This window comes from Littorina saxatilis, linkage group LG1 (genome assembly GCF_037325665.1).
Source record: "Littorina saxatilis isolate snail1 linkage group LG1, US_GU_Lsax_2.0, whole genome shotgun sequence".
Classification (NCBI taxonomy): Eukaryota; Metazoa; Mollusca; class Gastropoda; order Littorinimorpha; family Littorinidae; genus Littorina; species Littorina saxatilis.
The window spans coordinates 84,437,631-84,457,823 of record NC_090245.1 but is presented as its reverse complement, the minus strand read 5'-3'; the positions used below and the strand labels follow the sequence as shown (position 1 = coordinate 84,457,823).

General features: G+C 42.8%; 1 protein-coding gene across 4 annotated transcripts in view; it reads left to right on the top strand.

The window, feature by feature from the left end:
• Positions 1–20,193, top strand: part of LOC138982097 (ras-like protein family member 12) — a 90,982-nt gene that overhangs the window by 58,565 nt on the left and 12,224 nt on the right. For all 4 annotated transcript variants that reach the window (XR_011460781.1, XM_070355343.1, XM_070355323.1 and 1 more), the window contains exons 3-4: positions 3,922–3,978; positions 8,628–8,701. Coding sequence is in view for 3 of the 4 variants with exons in the window: in XM_070355343.1 (XP_070211444.1) it covers positions 3,922–3,978; positions 8,628–8,701 (131 nt within the window). In the remaining variant the exon portion in view is untranslated. The remainder of the gene's footprint in view (positions 1–3,921; positions 3,979–8,627; positions 8,702–20,193) is intronic.

Below are 20,193 nucleotides of genomic sequence, written 5' to 3'. Positions count from 1 at the left end.
AAATGATGTTGTATTTTTAGGGCATCCATACTTTTCCTCTGGGGTTTCATAAGAGATCTAAAGCGAGTTTCTCTGCACTGATCGTTAGATTTGGAGTTAGAAAACAACCAATTAAACTCATAGATTTTATATGGAGATTAATGTGTTCAAGCCTGTAGTTGCGATAAGAGTAGTTCCCCTTCCAAATTTTCTGAACTGAGTTGCTTGGACAAAAGACTGCAATCCGACGGTTAGTTTTCGACAATATTTCATTTTATAAACAGATCACACGCAACCAAATGCACACATCTCATAAATTTAAAGAACATACTGCGGTTTCATACACTATTTTGCCCCAGAAAACTGAACTTCATACAGTTTTTAACGTTGGAACACGGGTGCAAAAGTTCGTCTGCTTGTCCCATTCGAAGAAAGAACATTTCCTAAGCGATACCAAAACATGAACAGAACACACAATATCTGCCTTTACCGCCACAGCAGAATTACAACATAACTGTGTACTTGATTTTAGTCCAAAACAGGGAAACTGACAAGAAGTGTTAACAGAATGGAATGATTTTCCCTGAACTATACAACCGCGCATTATTCAATCGCCTGCGCAGGTAGACTGGTTGAGTGAATAGGATTCGATCAAACTTTCGCACAAAAACTCCTCTTTTCTTTGAATAACTGAAGAAAGGAGGAATAAAGAGGTTACATACCTCGTCTCAGTGATTATTAAAATTAATGGTCTCAGTTCGCGTTCATGAAAAAGCTCGCTGAAGCTCGCATTTTTCATGATCCGCTAACGTCGACCATTATTTTTAATAATCACTGAGACTCGGCATGTAACCTCTACGTAACAGTAGCAAGACATCAGCAGCGTCAAATAACTCTCCGCCAGAACAGCTATTCGTTTTTTCAATTTTGTCTCCAAGTAATATTAAAAGATCTCACAAGAAGCCAGCTCAGAGGACTGTCAAGATTCAGTTTCATTGAAAATGTGGTGTTCGCACAATATACAACAAACAGCTACGCTTTCTCCACTTGACCTTCAAAATGCTGATTTGTTTGTGCTTGGGTTGAGATGGAGAGTTGGGGTGGGATGGGGGAATGAATGGATGGAACCTGGCTGTACGGTTGAAGGGTGTTGAGAACGTACTTTGAAAAAATATAAGTTTTCCAAGGTGACCGCAACTGAACTGTTAGCAGCATGTGGAAGTGGTTTACAATTAAAAGCCTCAATGTTTTCGTCGTATTTCTTCCTCTTTCTTACTGTCTCTGTCACTGTGTCTGTCTGTCTGTCTGTCTGTCTCTTTCTCTGCCTGCCTGTCAACCTGTTTCTCTCTGTCTGTCTGTGTGTCTGTCTCACTCTCTCTGTCAATTTATTTTTAAGTAAAGATAAAATACTAAAAGCTGTATGCGCTCTTTCTTGTTTCAGGTGCTTGGGTTGGGAGAGACTTTGTTGTAGGTTCGGTTTTCGTGGTGGAAACACAGTATTGCTGTGCGGTGGGGTCTCTCTCTGTCTCTGTCTCTGTCTCTGTCTGTCTGTCTGTCTCTCTATGTCTCTCTCTGTCTCTCTCTGTCTCTCTCTCTCTCTCTGTCCCTCTCTCTCTTTCTCTCTCTTTCTCTCCCTCTCTCTATATCTGTCTGTCTGTCTGTCTCTGTCTGTCTCTGTCTCTCTCTTTCTCTCTCTCTCTGTCTCTGTCTGTCTGTCTGTCTGTCTATCTGTCTGTCTGCTCCTGTCTTCTCTGGTATCTTTATGCTTTGCGAATTTCAAGTAAAGTGATTTGCAACGCATGCAACGAATAACTACAATGCACTTCTGAATAATTGGGAGGGTCTTAATGTGACAGGGGAGGCTACCGCTCCTTTCACAGCAGACTCTGCACCCGAGTTGTTGGCCTTTAAGTCAACACCGGTTGATTGTGGAATTCTGTTTGTGATGGGGTCTGGTGGTTTCCGATTGTCTGTATGTTCATGGAAACCTTCGGGTTTGCATAACAGTTTTTATAGGGCTAAGAAATTGGCCCTAACATTTTCAATCCTGTTTGATTGCACTTCGCCTCCCGAGGTGATCGTAGTGTTTCGGCACTCGGTTACATCTGGCGCTTGCGAGCAGGGATGGGACTCGGCATGATATGTTCAGGTAATGACATAATATGACCACTGAACATTTTCATGCTGTTCCCATTCTGCGAACTTGGGATGGACAGTGGTCCCCCGGTTCGGAACTCCGGGACGCAGTTCATTCAAACGGGGGCGATTGTGACAGGGGAGGCTACCGCTCCTTTCACAGCAGACTCTGCACCCGAGTTGTTGGCCTTTAAAAGTCAACACCCGTGGATTGTAGAATTCTGTTTGTGATGGGGTCTGGTGGTTTCCGATTGTCTGTATGTTCATGGAAACCTTCGGGTTTGCATAACAGTTTTTATAGGGCTAAGAAATTAGCCCTAACATTTTCAATCCTGTTTGATTGCACTTCGCCTCCCGAGGTGATCGTAGTGTTTCGGCACTCGGTTACATCAAAAACAACACACACACACAAACATATCCCAACCCAGCACTCCAGACAGAACGCTGATAGGATTGTGAATGTTTTGTTTTGTGTGCAAGTATAAGTGGAAGGCTGATCGTTTTGCAATATTATGTTGGATGTTTTATGTGTTTGTTTTTGTAAGCATTGTTTTTCAGCAGTTAGAAAGTCCGATTTGTTGTGTTGTATCTAAACACACAATCCAGCAACCCACGTTTACTGGCTGGCACCAAAGGGTAAAGCTCTTTGCTAGCACCAGGGGAATGGAGAATCGCCTCAATGTGTAAGAAAATGGCTGGGAAGTCATCCATAAGACAGAATGAAAGCAAGCACAGGAAGTGCGTAGTGGGAATAATTGTTATCCTTTGCATGCGGCTTCCTGGCAAAACATGAAACACGGATTAAAATAGCCCTCCTTGCCTGACCAGCCCAAGGTTACTTGTGGGGGGACAGCACAACACTCGCACCTGTTGTGGTCAATCACATAGTCCGCTCCTTCATCTGACTGACAGCCAGCTGCTATCCTGTGTCTTTTAATTATATCTGTACTACCCAATATTGACGGACTGTGTGATGATATCTTCTGCTATGGTCTGTTGAGACAGTGATATCAAAATCGAGACCGGAGGTCGAGATTTTGATATCACTGTCGAAACAGACCAATAGCAGAAGATATCATCACACAGTCAGTCAATGTTAGATATATTGCTAATTCTCTGGACATTTTGTATTTACTGTAAACAAATTTACAAAAGTATTTGTCTCAGTTTTGGCTGTTCCATATCCCTCCCTCTGATTATTATTTCTTTTTCTTCACTCTTTTCTTGTACTTTTCAGTATTTTAAAATGTCTTTCCTTTCAAAAAGTCTTTAGTCACTTGCTCAACTAAATTCTGGGATAATTACATTTTCATATATATTTGTTTGTTTTTAAATTTAGGTGTTTTTGTTTTTGAAGTGGGGAAGCAATAAAGAGGTCGTCGATATCAAAACTGATATCGACGGAAATGTCGTCGATATCACTTTTGCACTGAGCTCAGTTTTGCCCAATTGACCAATGGAAATCCACGTAACATATGAAATAGCAATATTGAAAGCTATCTGCGCTCTTTCTTGTTTCAGGTGCTTGGGTTGGGAGAGGCTTTGTTGTAGGTTCGGTTTTCGTGGTGGAAAAACAGTATTGCATGCCGTACGGTGGGGAAAAGAACTTGGTGGTTGGGGGGGGGGGGGGGGCGAACTGTGAGCGAGTGAGAGAAAGGGAGAGGGAGATAGAGAGAGAGAAATGAAGAAAGAAAATGGGGAAAAGAGAGAAAGACAGTTCTACGTCTATGTTTGTTTGTTTGTTTGTTTGTTTATTTGCAACTTTTGCTGAAATATTTTACTGAGTATTGATGTTTACTGTTTCAGCACTGACGGTGAAGTACATCACAAAAAGATTTATAATGGAGTACGACCCTGATCTAGGTGAGTATATCTTCAGATTTATGTAATTTTTTTTTTAAAGGGGGTGGGGTTGGGTGGGTGGTTGTCTTTTTCTATCTTGAATCTGTTTTGATGACACTACATAGTTGGAAGTGATGTGAACCACTGCACTGCATGTCTTTACATACATTTGTTATTCTGATCAAATCTTCTTTGGTGATAATTACTGGCTGGATTTGTTGTTGTTGTACTTGTTCTTTTCGTCTTATTTGAAACATTGTCTGTCTTTTTATCATTTTTTTGTTCTAAATCTTGTAAGTAAAACTGGTCATATAGTTTTGGGAATTGCTCGTCTTATCAAGTTTATGAACGTGACATGCTGACAGCAGAAGCGCGAGTAATCGTCCACTAAATTAGAAGACAGACACTCGTGTGATGCTTTTTATATTTGATCACTTCCTTATTTTTATTCTTATCACCGACAGACTGCATTTTCTGTTTTCAGTCCTCCTTCTCCTTCTAGCTGTTCATAATGCCCCCCCCCCCCCCCCCCCCCGCCCGCCCCAATTCTTTACAGATTTGTATTTTCCTTTTAAAGAATCCACTACAGGTAGGAATAAACATTTTTCTAAAACATTTAGATTTTTGGCACGTCAGTGTATATTGTGTCAACATGACCTATCGTGTCATCCAATGAAATGCGCGCTTTCATTTGCTCGAGAGGCAAATGTACCCAATGAAATGTGTAGGGTTGTTGAAGGAAAATGGCAGCGGCAGCTCTTGCACACATTAACGATAATGGGTTAGACGTTTATATGCACGGAAGTAATTCCTTTTTAATGCTCATTTCCGATTTCCTCGGGGATAAGCTGCTGCTGAGTAACAGTTCCGGATAACGTACACACACACACACACACACACACACACGCACACGCACACACACACACACACACACACACACATATTACCAACACCCCCCCCCACACACACACACACAAACACAAACACACACACACACACACACACACACACACACACACGCAAGTAAGAAAGCGTCATCGATCTTTGTGAAGAGGGATTTTTGAGAAAAAATTCTCTTTAAGGTTATACAGCGTTCAGTTGCTTTAAATTTAAGTCTTCAAGAGTTTGACATAATTTGCATATATCTTTTTGACATGTAGAAGAACATGTTTTGCAAAACCACCAGGCTGTCAAGTAAACTAGTTTGTTTTTTAATGCATGATTTACGTTTCAAAGAATAATTTTGAAAAAAATATAGTAGAAGACCTTTGCTCCATTATCATGTTTGGAGCCGTGAGTTACAAAGAACTCAAAGATATTCTGAATTTGAAAATTATTTCAGAAACAAGAGTGTGTGTGTGGGGGGGGGGGGAGGGGGGGGGGGGAATCATATGTTTTCTTGTGAGACGTCAAGCACATAAAATTAGAAACCTCAGAAAAAATGCTTTGCTTTGTGGATGCAAATAGATTGTTCGTTCCACCACTTGCCACCTCTTCCTATTATCTAGACCGCCCATCTTGCTTTGTGTATTTTGGGGATTGTTGAAAGGTTACGGGAGGGGATCATACTTTTTGTGACTGAAATGGGGAGAGAGAGAGAGAGAGAGAGAGAGAGAGAGAGAGAGAGAGAGAGAGAGAGAGAGAGAGAGAGAGAGACAGAGAGACAGAGAGAGAGACAGAGACAGAGACAGACAGACAGATACAGACAGACAGATAGACAGACAGAGATACAGAGGCAGAAAGACAAACATACATACAGACAGACATAGTGAGAGAGACGGGCATACAGGCAGACAGGTAGACAGGCAGGCAGGCAGGCAGGCAGACAGACAGACAGACAGCCAGACAGACAATGAGATAGACAATTACACACACACACACACACACACACACACACACACACACACACACACACACACACACTGAACGAGAGGTAAGTAGAGAGAAAGGTTGAAGGGGCGGGGGGTGGGTGAGAAGTACAACAAAGAAGTCAAGCACGTCAGTCAGTCAGTCACTCGATCAATTACTCAAACAGTAAAAACACTCACCAACTTCCTACCTATACACCTATCCACCCACCCTCTCTCTCATTCTCAATATATGTCGTCCATTTTCTCTTCCAGCCCCCTCTTCTGACTCTCTTGTAGAATGTGTGAATTCTACTTATGTTGGGTGCTTTTAACTTACTGCACGAAGAACCTGACACCCATTATAGATGAACTTTTAGATAGTTGCACTGTCTAACATAGAAATGAACACAAGGGTTTTGTTTTGCTCAGTCATCTCATGAAATTCTAGGTCATTGGGTCACTCTCAAGTCCTCCTCTTAGAAATATAAGGTTCATTCCTTCTCGTGGAAGCGAGCATGTTCATAAAAAAAGATCTGTCCACGTTTTTACAAAAGGTAAGAACATCCTTCAACTTACTCATGCAAAAAATCAACAGTGCTTCAGCTTTCTGTGGCGAGTTGGCGTCTTTGTTTTTATTGAATTAAATGTGTAGGCGACGCCTATGTCAATCTATTGAACCCTCACCCCCCCCCTCCCCCCCAAAAATATTTTAAATCTAGAAAGGATTAGCCGGGCCGTTGATTTTTTGTGTGTGTGACCAAGGGAAAGAATGTTCTCCCAACACGTAAAAGCTTAGCGCTTTATATGATCGAGCACAAGAGAAGGACTGTGCCTTTAAGTCATCTTAAAACTTAACGGTAAACCCAAAGCCTTAGGTCGACCTGGCATAAGAATGGCATTGTTCCTAATGTGCAAACCTACTGACACCCTTTTAAAGAGCCACTTACCAGACTCCCTGAAATGTGAAGTGCAAATGGTGCAAAAGTCGTGGAAGATGGCAATTTTCGAGAGCTGCGAGAATCTAAAGCACTGAGACATAAATGCTGAGAACTGTCATTACTTCTACCACGAAATGGTTTTTTAAAAGCTGTGCCTTTGGGTACTTTTGTTTATAGCAGGCAAAAGCGGAAACAAAACTTGTGTGAATTTTCAGACAAGGAATCTTCAAGACCTAATAATCTCCACACAATATATTTGATTTAATAAATGATTTTTTTTGCTTGAGTAAAAACATATGCTTAAAAAAGGCTATTATTGTTCCATGTGTACCTTTACTCTGAGCTTATTATCTGAATTCCAGTAGCACTCGTCCTTCTCACGTAAACGCGAAATAGTGTGTCATATAGTCTTTCGATCATCTCTTTTATTTTGTTCTCTATTTCTTCCTTTCTTTCTATTTTGTGCTTCTCAATTTATTAGCTGAATACCGTGGTTGAAAAGTCCAGCGTCAATGTGTTTGTCCAGCCATTTAACAAGGCGAGTCCACTTTGGTGGTCTCAGTCGAAAGGGGAATTATATAGAACAAAACTCGTCGGGGATCATTTAAGTGGGTCGTTGTGGGCAGGTGGTCGTTATCGTAAGGTGGTCACTATGGCAGGATCGACTTTACTTAAATCTCCGCATCGGCCATACGGAGCAGTGCCCCTGCGGGACAGGCAACCAGACAACAGAACATCTTCAGCAGTCCTATCCGCCATACGAGGCGCTCAAAAAGAGGAGCTGGCCAAACCTCATCCCGTGGCCCGAAAGCTCAACGGCAGTCTGGAGGACGGGGTCCTGATTTGGCCTATTATGGTTCGCTGGACCCGAAAAGCAATAGCTAACTAAAGAGGGCTGTCATACAGGCGACTCAGTCGTTGCGATTCAGTCGTCGCGATTCAGTCTTTGGCCGATCGCACATCACATCGTAGGCCATGACCCGTCACACTATGAACGATAGACGAACGATTGACGAACGATAACTCCACGCGAGCGGGGCGGAAGTGCCGTGTCACGGCAAACGCGCTTTGCGAGAGCAGACGCTAAATGTTCGAACGTCGCTCTACCTTTCTGAAAAATTCCTTTCAGCATTACGCCTTTGCAAGAAATAAAGTTCCCAGACAGCTGCAATTAATGTTTTCCGACCGCTGTACACGCCTAAAACGTCTCCTTTATATCTGAGTAAAAAACTGTTCTTCCAAAAAGTTTTGAATCGACGAAGAGACGCTGTACGCCACTGTCCGCCATTATTTTACGTCACGGCGTCAAGGCCGCAGCAACGCGTTCTGATTGGCTCTGTTGGCTCTGCCCCTGCGATTGACCGACGACTGGATCGCAGGAATAGAACATGTTCTAAACCTCAAAGCTACGAGGGAATCGCATGAGACTGAGTCGCAGACTTGTCGTAGCTGTTTTCTACGACTGAGTCGGCTGTGTGACAGGGTAAATCACGCGACTCAGTCGCATGTGTGACAGCCCTCTAACTAACTAAGTCTGGAGGACGTGAAGGACCTGCGGCGCACTGCCACGTTCATCACAGAGACTAGACTGTCAATCTGTTTCCAGAGAGAGAGAGAGAGAGAGAGAGAGAGAGAGAGAGAGAGAGAGAGAGAGAGAGAGAGAGAGAGAGAGAGAGAGAGACAGACAGACAGACAGACAGACAGACAGACGAACAGAGAGGCAGACATATAGACAGAGACTGTCAGTGTTTCTGTTCTGTAACATTCTATTTGGCATTGAAGCATGTACAGCTGCGTGTTCCTGGTACATTTTGAATTCAAAGTATGCGACTTTAAGTCTCTTTGCTGAACTCGTGTTTAGTGTTGGTTTGTCTGTGTGCAGAAGGAACATACACAAAGCACGAAGACTGGGATAACCTTGACCTGGTCGTTCACCTCATGGATACCTGTGATAAGGTAGGTTAATTAGGTGCGCGCACAAAACACGCACACGCACGCACGCACGCACGCACGTACGCACGCACGAATGCACGAACACACGCACGCACACAAACACACACACATATATATATATATATATATATATATATATATATATATATATATATTATATATATATATATATATATATATATATATATATACTGATACACGCACATACACACACGCACACACACACACACACACACATGCCCTTGTTGCCAAGACCCTAGAAGACCCTGCAATTCATTGTGAGCCTGTTTACTCGCCTTCCCTTCCTTCATTTTATCTCTCCCTCCACCCGCCTTTTTTAAATTCTGACACCGACACCATCTCTCGCCCTAAGATCCCGTAAAATTCAATTTCACACGTCGACGCATAAACACACAAGAGAAGGAAACGATAAGATAAGAGAGCAAGGGAGACGTGAAAATGAAGCTTACAAGCACTCTGTAGCACTCGGATAGACACCTTCACACCTACAAAATCGTCTGACGATGTTGCACCCGATTCACACCCACCTGGGGTTTTGTTGCAACAGGTAGAGCGAAATTCAGCTCGGGTAACAGATACGCCGGGTGGGGAATTCGCCACCGTATGTCTCGCTCATCACGGTTATATTGCTTGGTGCTACTTGTCTTTGAAAACAAGTGTTTGCCACGGCTGTAACAAGAGCGAACCGCCTGGTGGAGCCGTATGTTTTATTCCAGTCTGTTTTTGCAACCGCCATGAAACTATTTTCGCAGGCAACATTTTGATTTCCTTACCCTTTTCCCCATCGCATGCATTTCTCTTTTCTTTTTCTTTAAAGAGAGAAGATGATTGAGAGTTGTTGAGATTGAAGGAGAAGTGAGGTTGGGAAAATGGGGTGGGGGCTGGCCTCCCAGAAGAGAATAAAGTGAGTGGATACACAGTGAGGGGAAAATTGGATAAAGCTTGAAAATTGGAAAAGCTGTTTCTTCGGTCTGAACAGCAGCCCAAAAGAGCCGCCACCATAATGTACGTGCGTTAATGATTGTTGCTGCTGTTTTGATGTTGTTTTGCAGCAGACGTCATTTAGATATTTCCTTTATGATAAGAATTCGGTAGAAGAGGTTGAAATGTCAATATATTTTCTCTCGACAATTTTTCTTTCTGTCTTCCTGTCTGCCTGTCTCTCTCTGTCTGTCTCTGTCTGTTTGTCTGTCTGTCTCTGTCTGTCTGTCTGTCTGTCTGTGTGTGTGTGTGTGTCTCTCTCTCTCTCTCTCTCTCTCTCTCTCTCTCTATTACAAGACAGAGAAGGCAGGATTTGGCAGTACTGCGTTTAATTTCTCGAACTGGACACTGATGTTTTCATCCTTCCAACAAGCAGCCATAGAGACCCCGGTACAGACACGCGCTCCCGACGTCTTCATCCTCCCCCTCCCCCCTCTCCTTCTTACACTCCCTACTCCCAGTCCGCGGGTATTTGTATACAATATCATACACCTATGAAACCTATTGTACCATAGTGTTCTAGCTACTTTCCTGGTTGCCTGGGGTTTTGCTATATCTGAATCATTACGCTCTGTTTCTTTCTTCCTAGCAAGTTTTTCCTTTCCTATTCCGTCTGTTCTGTTTGGCACGAGCGGATGACACAGTAAATAATAAACAGCCCCGTAGCCTTTTTCTCCATTTACTGTATAAATGTTATAACACCGTGTTATCGTGCGTCAGGGAGACAAGGTATCTCGGTTCTGACATGGGGGAATAGGGTCTGGGTAAAGTTATTGTAATCTTCGTTTTGTAATGCCAGCGATAGTCCAAACGTTATGGCTGGGCTGCGGATGTTCCGTTTCCGCTTTCTCGTAAGTCTGGCGAAAAAAAAACCCGGACGCAGTTTAAAAAATCCGACTGGCTAACAAAGAGAAATCACCAGCCCATTACCGGTTGATGTTCCTTATAGGTTTGGAGACATGTGAAGAGGTAAAGAATCCTTTGTTTTTAAATTAAAATATATAATCGACAAACTATACGCTGATGTACTGGTTGAAATATGATAAGGTCGATTGCTGTGTGATTTGCAAGAACGCATTCTGATGCAGTTCTTCTTCGTTACCAAGAAAAGTCAAGTCATAGTTAAGGGGTTCAACAGACAGCATCCACACACCCCCCTCTCTCTCTCTCCCTCTCTCTCTCCCTCTCTCCCTCTCTCTCTCTCTCTCTCTCTCTCTCTCTCTCTCTCTCTCTCATTCATTCTCTCTGTTGAGGATCAAAAAGTCCAATATGATGGATATCTGTTACTAGTACTTACATTGCAATACCTGTACACGTCAAGCAAAAACCAAAGTCCCATAATATTATTATGTAATGTAGCGGTCATTTTTGAACACAGCAGAGATACGAGAGAAAACTAATGTAAAAAGTTTGGACCTTTAATACTGGATTTCGTCAGTGAGCAAGTGGGCACAATATGCCTTTATGAACAAGTAAGCCCCATGAAATTGTTCGCATTTCGCAACAGCAGCAGTTTGGTAGCGTGTTACGTAAATCCATCTTTCATAGTAATCCATCGCCTACGTTGCACTTAATTAGTCGTTGACAGAAAAACAGTAGTAGGTGGGTTTTATTGTGTTTTCATTATCATCTCAACGGACGTGTGTTTCAGGAAAACATACCCGAAATTCCTGAAATTCTGCAGCAGTGGCCTTATAGTATATGTTCCGGAAATTATATTTTTTTTTCAATGCAGGGATTGCTTAGGTTTTGTTCCAGTGAGAGACAGGATTGCGATTTTAACGATCATCATAACAGACGGGTATTTTAGGACTCAACTGAAAATTCCCCAAATTCTTGTAATTCCACATCGGCGGTTAGTATATGTTCCGGACATTCTTGATCTTGTTAAATGCATGACTTACGTCACGTTTTGTTGGATAAGAGGGGAGAGCGGTGTTTACAATGGCAGCCGGGAGGAATGCGCATCACACCCTATGATAAGGTCACCGCCATTGTTGACGTCACAGTTGCAGCCAATTCATAATGGGGCCCGGTAATCTGTTTAAGGCGAGTCGTCAAGTGCCGGGCAATGTGGATAAAGATTACGGGGGAATCTTCTGGGTATTTTGGGCGTCTGCAGAGGGATCTGTGTTTTGTCAGTCTGGCTGCCACAAAACCGCCAGTGGGTGATTGCATAAAACCATTTTATTTGTGGGGGAGATTCGAACGAGATAGTGCCGGGCGCGTACACTTTTGAGCAACATATTTCATGCCACGATTGGCCTTTGCGGCCTTACTCCCCCTAGATCTGTGACCGTGAAACAGCGGAGAATGTACATGAATGTCACTTTTGAACAATAAATGTTTCCGGGATGGATGAGGGCCCCAAAGGGGGGGTATCATCACGATCACGGGAAGGGAAATTTTAGCTTTCACGATCACAGTTACCTTGATTTTTGTTTTCACGATCACGAACACCAGTGGCAAATCACGGTCACGGTAAAAGTTGCAGGTACAGAAAGCACGTGTCAAAGTAAACACAACCACACAGTAATTCGCTCCTCTGGATCTATTGTTTATTCAACACAAAGTGACAACTGTTGCACTTTTTAATAATTTTTTTTGAATTCTCTTTCATTCACACATAGAAATACATATCATGATTTGTAATCAGTAACAAGAATGTTGTTTTCATTGTTTTTTCTCTCGCTCTCTGAGTCTCTCTCTCTCTCTCATACAGACACTCACAGGAATACACTCCAGGGGCGGAGCCGTTGAGCCAAAGAGGGAGGGGGGGGGGGGTTACACCCTGGGGTTCAGGGGTAGACCTTGTGGGGTACATGGGCAAGGCCCCGTTGGGGGGGTCCGGGGGGCTTAGCCCCCCAGAAGCTGAAGAGTTTTAGCTATTTTATGAACAATTTATGGCTTATCCTTGATTTTAAACATGATCAACTGGTGTCAGCAGCCACTTATTATTTCTTTTAAAGTTAGTATTATTTATTTTTTTTTACAGCCCGGGGGGTGGGGGGCGGGGTTCCGGAACCCCTGTAACCCCCCCCCCCCTAATCCGTCCCTGCACTCATACACATTCAACTCCCACACCCTCACTCAAACACATGAATATATATACTTGCACAATTTCACATTTCCAGAGCTAAATCTTTTAAACCCATTTTCTCAAAAACTATTGGGTGGATTGAAATTAAAGTACATGTATGTGTGATGGTAGAGTCTATAATCCTGACTAAAGGTCAGTCTAGGAATCATGAAGGTGGGTAAAGGAATATACACTCATACACATTCAACTCCCACACCCTCACTCACACGCATGAATATATACTTGCACAATTTCACATTTCCAGAGCTAAATCTTTTAAACCCATTTTCTCAAAAACTATTGGGTGGATTGAAATTAAAGTACATGGTAGAGTCTATAATAACAAAATCCCCAACGAACATGATCTTTGATCGACTTTGACATGAGGATCAAGTGAGCCAAACTGGCACGTCTCCCCGCCATAGTTCCTGAATTTAACCCATTGTTGATAAGTTCACAGGCGCTAAAATAAATCCAAGCGTAATGCAAAGAAGCGACAATTAGAATCTATGCCAAGCGTGTCCACGTTGCTGGTATGAAAAACACGTTTCTAGTTTTGGTTTTGGCGACACGCAGACTCGATCAGACTCGAGCCAGTCGAGGTTACACTGAGCGAGTGACAGCCGGACGTGGCAATGTCGACAATGTCAATGATCTCAATCAAACTCAAAGATCTTGAACAAATTTCAAGATCTTTGCCTACATTCAGAACAGTCATAGAGCAACATAGACAGGGCCGGACTAGGGTGAGGGGGGGTTACAGGGGTTGCGCAATCCCCCCCCCCCCCCCATTGCTTTAGCATACGTACCTCCCAAACGCTTTTTTTTTTGTGGGGGAGGGAGGGGGTGGGGGGGGGTTGCATCTGGATCATCTTGAAATCCGAGGAGAAATCGCACCTCTCACCCCCTTTCGAAAGACATTTTTCTTCAACGATTTTTGTGATGAAAAGTATGAGTCCTTACAATCTCAATTCTTCTTCATTGCCTATTGCTGTCGAATTTACCTTTTTCGTTCAAGGAGAGGCTTCCTTTCCCTCCAGAAACATCAAAAAACGTTCAGCTTCACACCCACCAAGGGCCCACCAAAGGGCTTTGCCCCCTGGACCCCCATCTGTAACCCCCCCACCTCCCCCCCCCCCCCCCCCCCCCCCAGTACTTACCTAGTCCGGCCCTGAATAGATCAACATACCTTGACATTTCGTCTTCGGAAAGACGGACCCGTAGCCTGACCTTTCCATCAAGGAAGGCATTCTCGCCGCCTGCTTTGGTCTGGTTTGAATCCACAAAATATAACAGAGGTTCGATGACAGTACCGCTGCACGCCATTTTTGATCTTCGAATTCGAATTTGACTGAATGCACTCAAAAGGCTTTAGCACGAAGCCCTTCCATTGGATGAAGTTTGGCAGACTTTTGCAATTCGCCTTCTGATTGGATCTCTTTTTTTTGTGTGTGATTAGTTCTCTTAAAGGGAAGCAATCGCTGTCAAAATCATATTTCTGAATGTGTTGTTGCTTCCCTTCAATCAGGATTGGCTCCTTGACGAATAGAGGATCATAGAGTGATACAGCTGTGAAAAATGTACGTTGAAAATAAAATGCTTTGCAATAATGCCCATCACGATCACGAAAACAAATGACGATCACGAGACTTGATTTTTTTGTCATCACGGATCACGGGCAAAGTCCCATCACGATCACAGAAATGGAAATTTCGGCAATCACGGTCACAGAAAGGTAAAAAAAACGCCAATCACGATCACGATTTTAAACCCTTTGGGGCCCTCATGGATATAAACCCCACAGTAATGGTTAAAAACATTGTGAAGGGCCGTGGTTTTAGATGGTGTGTTGGGGAGTGACGGTTACCTGAATCATGTTTGACTGAAAATGATAAAATCTTTCGCGAATTTGATGTAGAATTGATATGGCGCACCTAATACCTGAAAGTGGAATGTCGAGAGTACTGTTATGAACTATATCTGTGCACAGCCTGCGGTTTTCTTTACATATGACAGTTTACATAAGGGGAAAATATTGCTTTCTGTGTACGTATTGTTTTTACAGTCAAACCTGCCCTGGTGAACACCTCCTGATAACGACCACCTGCCTATGACAATCACTCCAAAGAATCCCAAACGAGTTTTTTCCCCTATAAATTCACCTTTCCACAGCGAACACCTGTATATATTAGAACAACCTTTGTTGGTCCTTTTGGCTGTCGTTATAGATAGTTTCGACTATACTAGCTTTGGCACATTCTTTTCGTTAAAATGCAATCATAAAGGACGTACAAGTCGAACTTGTCTATAACGACCAGGGAAGGGACCGACCAAAAGTAGTCGTTTTTGACAGGTGTTCGTTGTAGAAAGGTGAACTATATATATATATATATATATATATAGAAACAAACTCGTCGGGGATCATCTGAGGTGGTCGTAATTGGCAGGTGTTCACAATACAGAGGTGGTCGCCAGGGCCGGTCTGGCTGTATCATTGATGTGAACATGCAGTTACACACCCCATCCCAGCTATCGTTCTGTGGATCCCCGCAAGACTGTATGCACTTCAAAAACTTTTCGGAAAAATACCAAGCACGAGAACAAGAACTAACAAGGCTGATGGACTGTTCAGATCTTTGCCAAACGCCTTGATTTTGCAAGGAGTACACGTCAACCGTCTGGTTTAACTTTTAAAAAAAAAGAAAAAAAAAGCTGCCGATTCTTGACAGGCGTGTGTCATTGGGTGCAGTCGTTAAAGATCCAAATCTGTCCATCTAAACAGGTCCGCATCTGTAAAGCTATTTGTGTTTTGTTGGTAAATAAAGGGAAGAACGATTCTCAGATAAAACCGGAAAACTCCTGAGGCAGTTTGTTGACATCCAGAAATAGGACACAGGGAGATAAAGTGATGGTGTACTTACTCGCAGTTTAGGCTGGAGGAGGAAGAAGAGGAGGAGAAGGAGGACAAACAGTTCTCCTGGTTATGCTCAGGAAGACTGCGTTCCAGCTGTAAGGATGAATAAGAAATTTTTAATGACAACGATTCTTAGATCTGGGCGACGAATGGTCCTAAGTTTCAGACGCGCGCCGCGAAAAGTGCTTCGTCGCAGTGCCAGAAGATCGCCGAAACCTTCGCCAATATTTTAGCACAGCTGAGCTGTTGAACTTGAGACATGTTCGTGGTGGGGGAAACTGTCGAACAATTTTCTGACTTAATGGGGTAATTCGCCGAACAAAATAATCCCAGCAACATCCCTGGCTAAACATTTTTTTTTTTTAAAGTACATGTACATCTCCCCAAATTTTCTTTAAAGTGAGCCACACAAAGGTAAGAGTAACTGTTGTTTGTGATGTTTTCTTCTAACCTACCTCTTCTTTGCATTTTGATGATTTAATGGATCGAAGGCCGAAGTCCTCTCTGTCTGTCTGTCTGTCTATCCGCCTATCTGTTTCTCTCTCTCTCCCTCTCTCTCTCTTTCTCTGTCTCTCTCTCTGTCTTTGTGTGTACCTATCTCTGTCTGTCTGTCTCTATCAGTCTGTCTGTCTGTCTGTCTCTCTGTCTGCCTGTCTGTCCGTCCCTCCGTCCGTGCATCTCTCTCTCTCTCTCTCTCTCTCTCTCTCTCTCTCTCTCTCTCTCTCTCTCTCTCTCTCTCTCTCTCTCTCTCTCTCTTTCTCTCGCTAAAAGTAGTATTACTAAAGCAGATTACTCTCACAGAGTTAGACTACATACATTTTAGGGATCCTACCTCTAAAGTCAAGGCTGCTTCATAACAAAGGAATCCCTATGCATAAAATTATATCCGAAACTCTACCCTAAACCATTTGTTCAAAGTTCTCTTTGAAGAATTCACACCTCCTTATGAAATTTAACACTCCTCTTCCTAGTATAGACTTATTTAAGTCTAGTTTAGTTTATTCAGGTAGCCGTCTCTGGAACGCTCTTCCGAATGCCCTACGGGAAACTATAAACTGACTTTCGTTTCGTGCTTCGGTAATTTCCCGCGTGAAGCTCTGTAGTACCATACAGAAGGAACAGACAATAACATGGTTATCCATGGATATGGTGTGTACATATTTGGCAGACAAAATCGTGTTTACCCCACCCCCACCTCCCAATGCTCTGATATGGGCTGTTAGCCTAAAAGATCAATAAACCCTCCCAAGCGTCTCTCTCTCTCTCTCTCTCTCTCTCTCTCTCTCTCTCTCTCTCTCTCTCTCTCTCTCTGTGTCTCTCTCTGTGTCTCTCTCTCTCTCTCCCTCTCTCTCTCTCTTTGTCTCTCTCTCTGTCTGTCTCTCTCTCTCTCTGTCTCTCTCTCTCTCTGTCTCTCTCTCTCTCTCTGTCCCTCTCTCTCTGTGTATCTGTGTCTGTGTCTGTGTCTGTCTCTCTCTCTGTCTCTCTCTCTCTCTCCCTCTCTCTCTCTCTCTCTGTCTCTCTCCCTCTCTCTCTCTCAGTCTCTGTCTCTCTCTGTCTCTCTCTCTCTCTGTCTCTCTCTCTCTCTCTCTCTCTCTCTCTCTCTCTCTCTGATGATCTGCCACTGCACATTTCTGACAGTAATGTAAGAAGTGATTTTTTTGCTGACGATTCTTCTCTTCACTCAAGTGGAAAGTCTGTTACAGTAATAGAGTCCTCCCTTCAAACAGCTTTAAACGATGTAAATAACTGGTGTAGTGCTAATGCTATGCTTGTCCATCCAATAAAAACTAAAAGTATGGTAATTGCAACCAGACAAAAACATCAGATTTCTCCACTCAAACTAAATCTTACTATTGGTACGCAATCAATTGAACAAGTTCAACAGCATCGCGTTTTAGGGGTAATTCTTGATTGTGAATTCAAGTGGCAGGCACAAATACAGCATATTTGCAAGAAAGTAGCCAAGAACGTTTTCCTCCCATCCAAGTTAAAGCAATATACCGACAGAAGGACTCTGGAAATGTTCCACCATGCTCATGTAATGCCTCACATTAATTATGTTTCGACGCTCTGGGATGGCAGCAGTGATGTCCACTTGAAAAAGTTAGACTCTCTCTATCGTCGCTCGGCCAAACTCATCGTAAAGGATAATGCCTCAACAGATATGAAATTAAAAATGCTTAACTTTCTTCCACTGGAAAAGCATCTCAAGTTAAACAAAGCCATTTTCATGCATAAATTGTATCACGGTAAAGTGCCGATTTACATTACATCATTATTTAATAAAGCTACCCACAGATATGGGTCGGTCAACTTGATCCCACCAATTCCACGAATTGACCTGTATAAGACCAGCCTTGCTTTTTCGGGTACTTCAGTTTGGAATTCACTTCCATCATCCTTTAAGCACCTAAAGTCATTAAAAAGTTTTAAAAAATGTGTAAAAAACCACTTAATGTCTGAGTAGCTTAACGCCTTTTGACTTAACACAAACATGTTCAAAAATATGCTGTGCATTGTATATTCTGAACATATTTTTGTTACTCTATTGCTACATGTTCGATTGCCACCAGCTTGTATTTATAATTACCTGCATAGTATGCATTTGATTTTATGAATAACCACATTATGTATGCTCTTCATGCCTCATCTTTATCATCATCATCATCATTATCATCATCATTATCGTCATCATCATCATCATCGTCATCTTTATTATCACGTTTTCCGACCTCCTTTTGTTGGTTAACTTTTTAACTTTTTAATTTTTAATTTTTGTGTGTGTCTATGCGTCCCAAGGACAGATTGTAAGAAAAGGCGTAGCCTTAAATCTTAATCCTTGTAAAATAAAGTTCAATTCAATTCAATTCAATTCTCTCTCTGTCCCTCTCTCTCTGTGTATCTTTGTCTCTGTCTGTCTCTGTCTGTCTGTCTCTGTCTCTGTCTCTGTCTCTCTCTCTCTCTCTCTCTCTCTCTCTCTCTCTCTCTCTCTCTCTCTCTCTCTCTCTCTCTCTCGTACCTTTCCGTGAGAAGAATGTGCTCATGTGGCACGCAAGTGCGTACTCATTTTTGAAGGTGATCCGTTACTTTCACTAACGCAAGTACAGTCCAAAAACAACAGCAGCCCATCTCCTTTGACAGTCAGCGAAACGGAAACGGAATGTTAAAAGGATCTCGACGATGATTTGGAAAATGGAAGTATGAACAAAACGAATAATAGCAGTTTCAATTACCTTGAAAACGGTGTTGGCATACCGCCGTGGTGGTGCCATAAATCTGACTTTGAATGGCTATCCACGAGGATTCAGAAGGTGGAATTATGAACAAAACGGAAGATAGCAGTTTCAATTACCTTGAAAACGGTGTTGGCATACCGCGGTTGGTGGTGCCATAAGATCATTATGATCTAAAGCGAAAGTTGCACTCCAAAATCGGGGGGGTGGGGGGGAGGGTTGGTGGGGGGGGGGATGGGGGGGAGGGTGCAGGCGTGGAATGTGTGCAGGTATGATGTATGAAGTGCAGATACACTGAGACAAAAACCTTGACATTGAAAGTTAGAAAAGAAACCAAATGAATGGATAGACCATTTCCGGAAATAATTGTGTCGGGATTGTTCGGGTCGAGGAAGAGTTGGTTTCCCGTGTTTTCCTTTGCTTTTCCATGGAAACACTGGGGCAAGCTGCACGTGACATTGTAGACTGGCCTAAATGTTTCCATTGAGATACGGGAAATTAACTCTTCCCCACCGATGAAAAAATTAATGTAATAGTTATTTCCGAACATCGTCTGTTGGGAATGGGGTTTTGGTCGCGGGTGGTTGGTGGGCACAGAAAATGTAGGTGTGGAGGGGGGGGGGGGGAGTGTTGTCGATGGTATATGATGGTGACATTCAATAGATCATTAATAAAATCCACAAACTGCCAACGTACCGATTTTCATATAATCATTCGCTTGCGGCTTCGTAGCAGGTGGTAGAAACTTCGATCAAGATAAGTTGTCGTAACTAATTGTTTGTCTGTGCACTTAAAACACCGTTGGGTCGATATATTTGTGAATGTAACGTTTTTTGTCAATAACAAACGTTCCAACAACTTGCCTTTCTTGTTTTTTGATTCTCAAGGGAATTTTGAATTTTGAATGATTTTGTTTCTTCATGCTAGATCTCTCAATGTATGTATGTGCACGGTTACTCCAAAGAATTCCATGAATCCAAGCTGATGTCAAACACAGAATACTCACAGAGCGAACGCCATTATTTTCTACGTTAAATGTGCCTTGACTAACGACTGGCATTGTTATTACAAAAACCAGAATGAAACAGGAAGTTGCGTGTTGCATTTCCTAAACGTACTTGATACAACCACAGCGTGGGGCTGATGATGTAGCATGAATAAACCGCCCCGCATCTCGGAAGTGTGACCCTCCACCACGGAATGAGTCGCATGTCACCTTTGCATGATTTTCATATTTTTACATTTGTCTAAAGAGTGTTTTATGCTC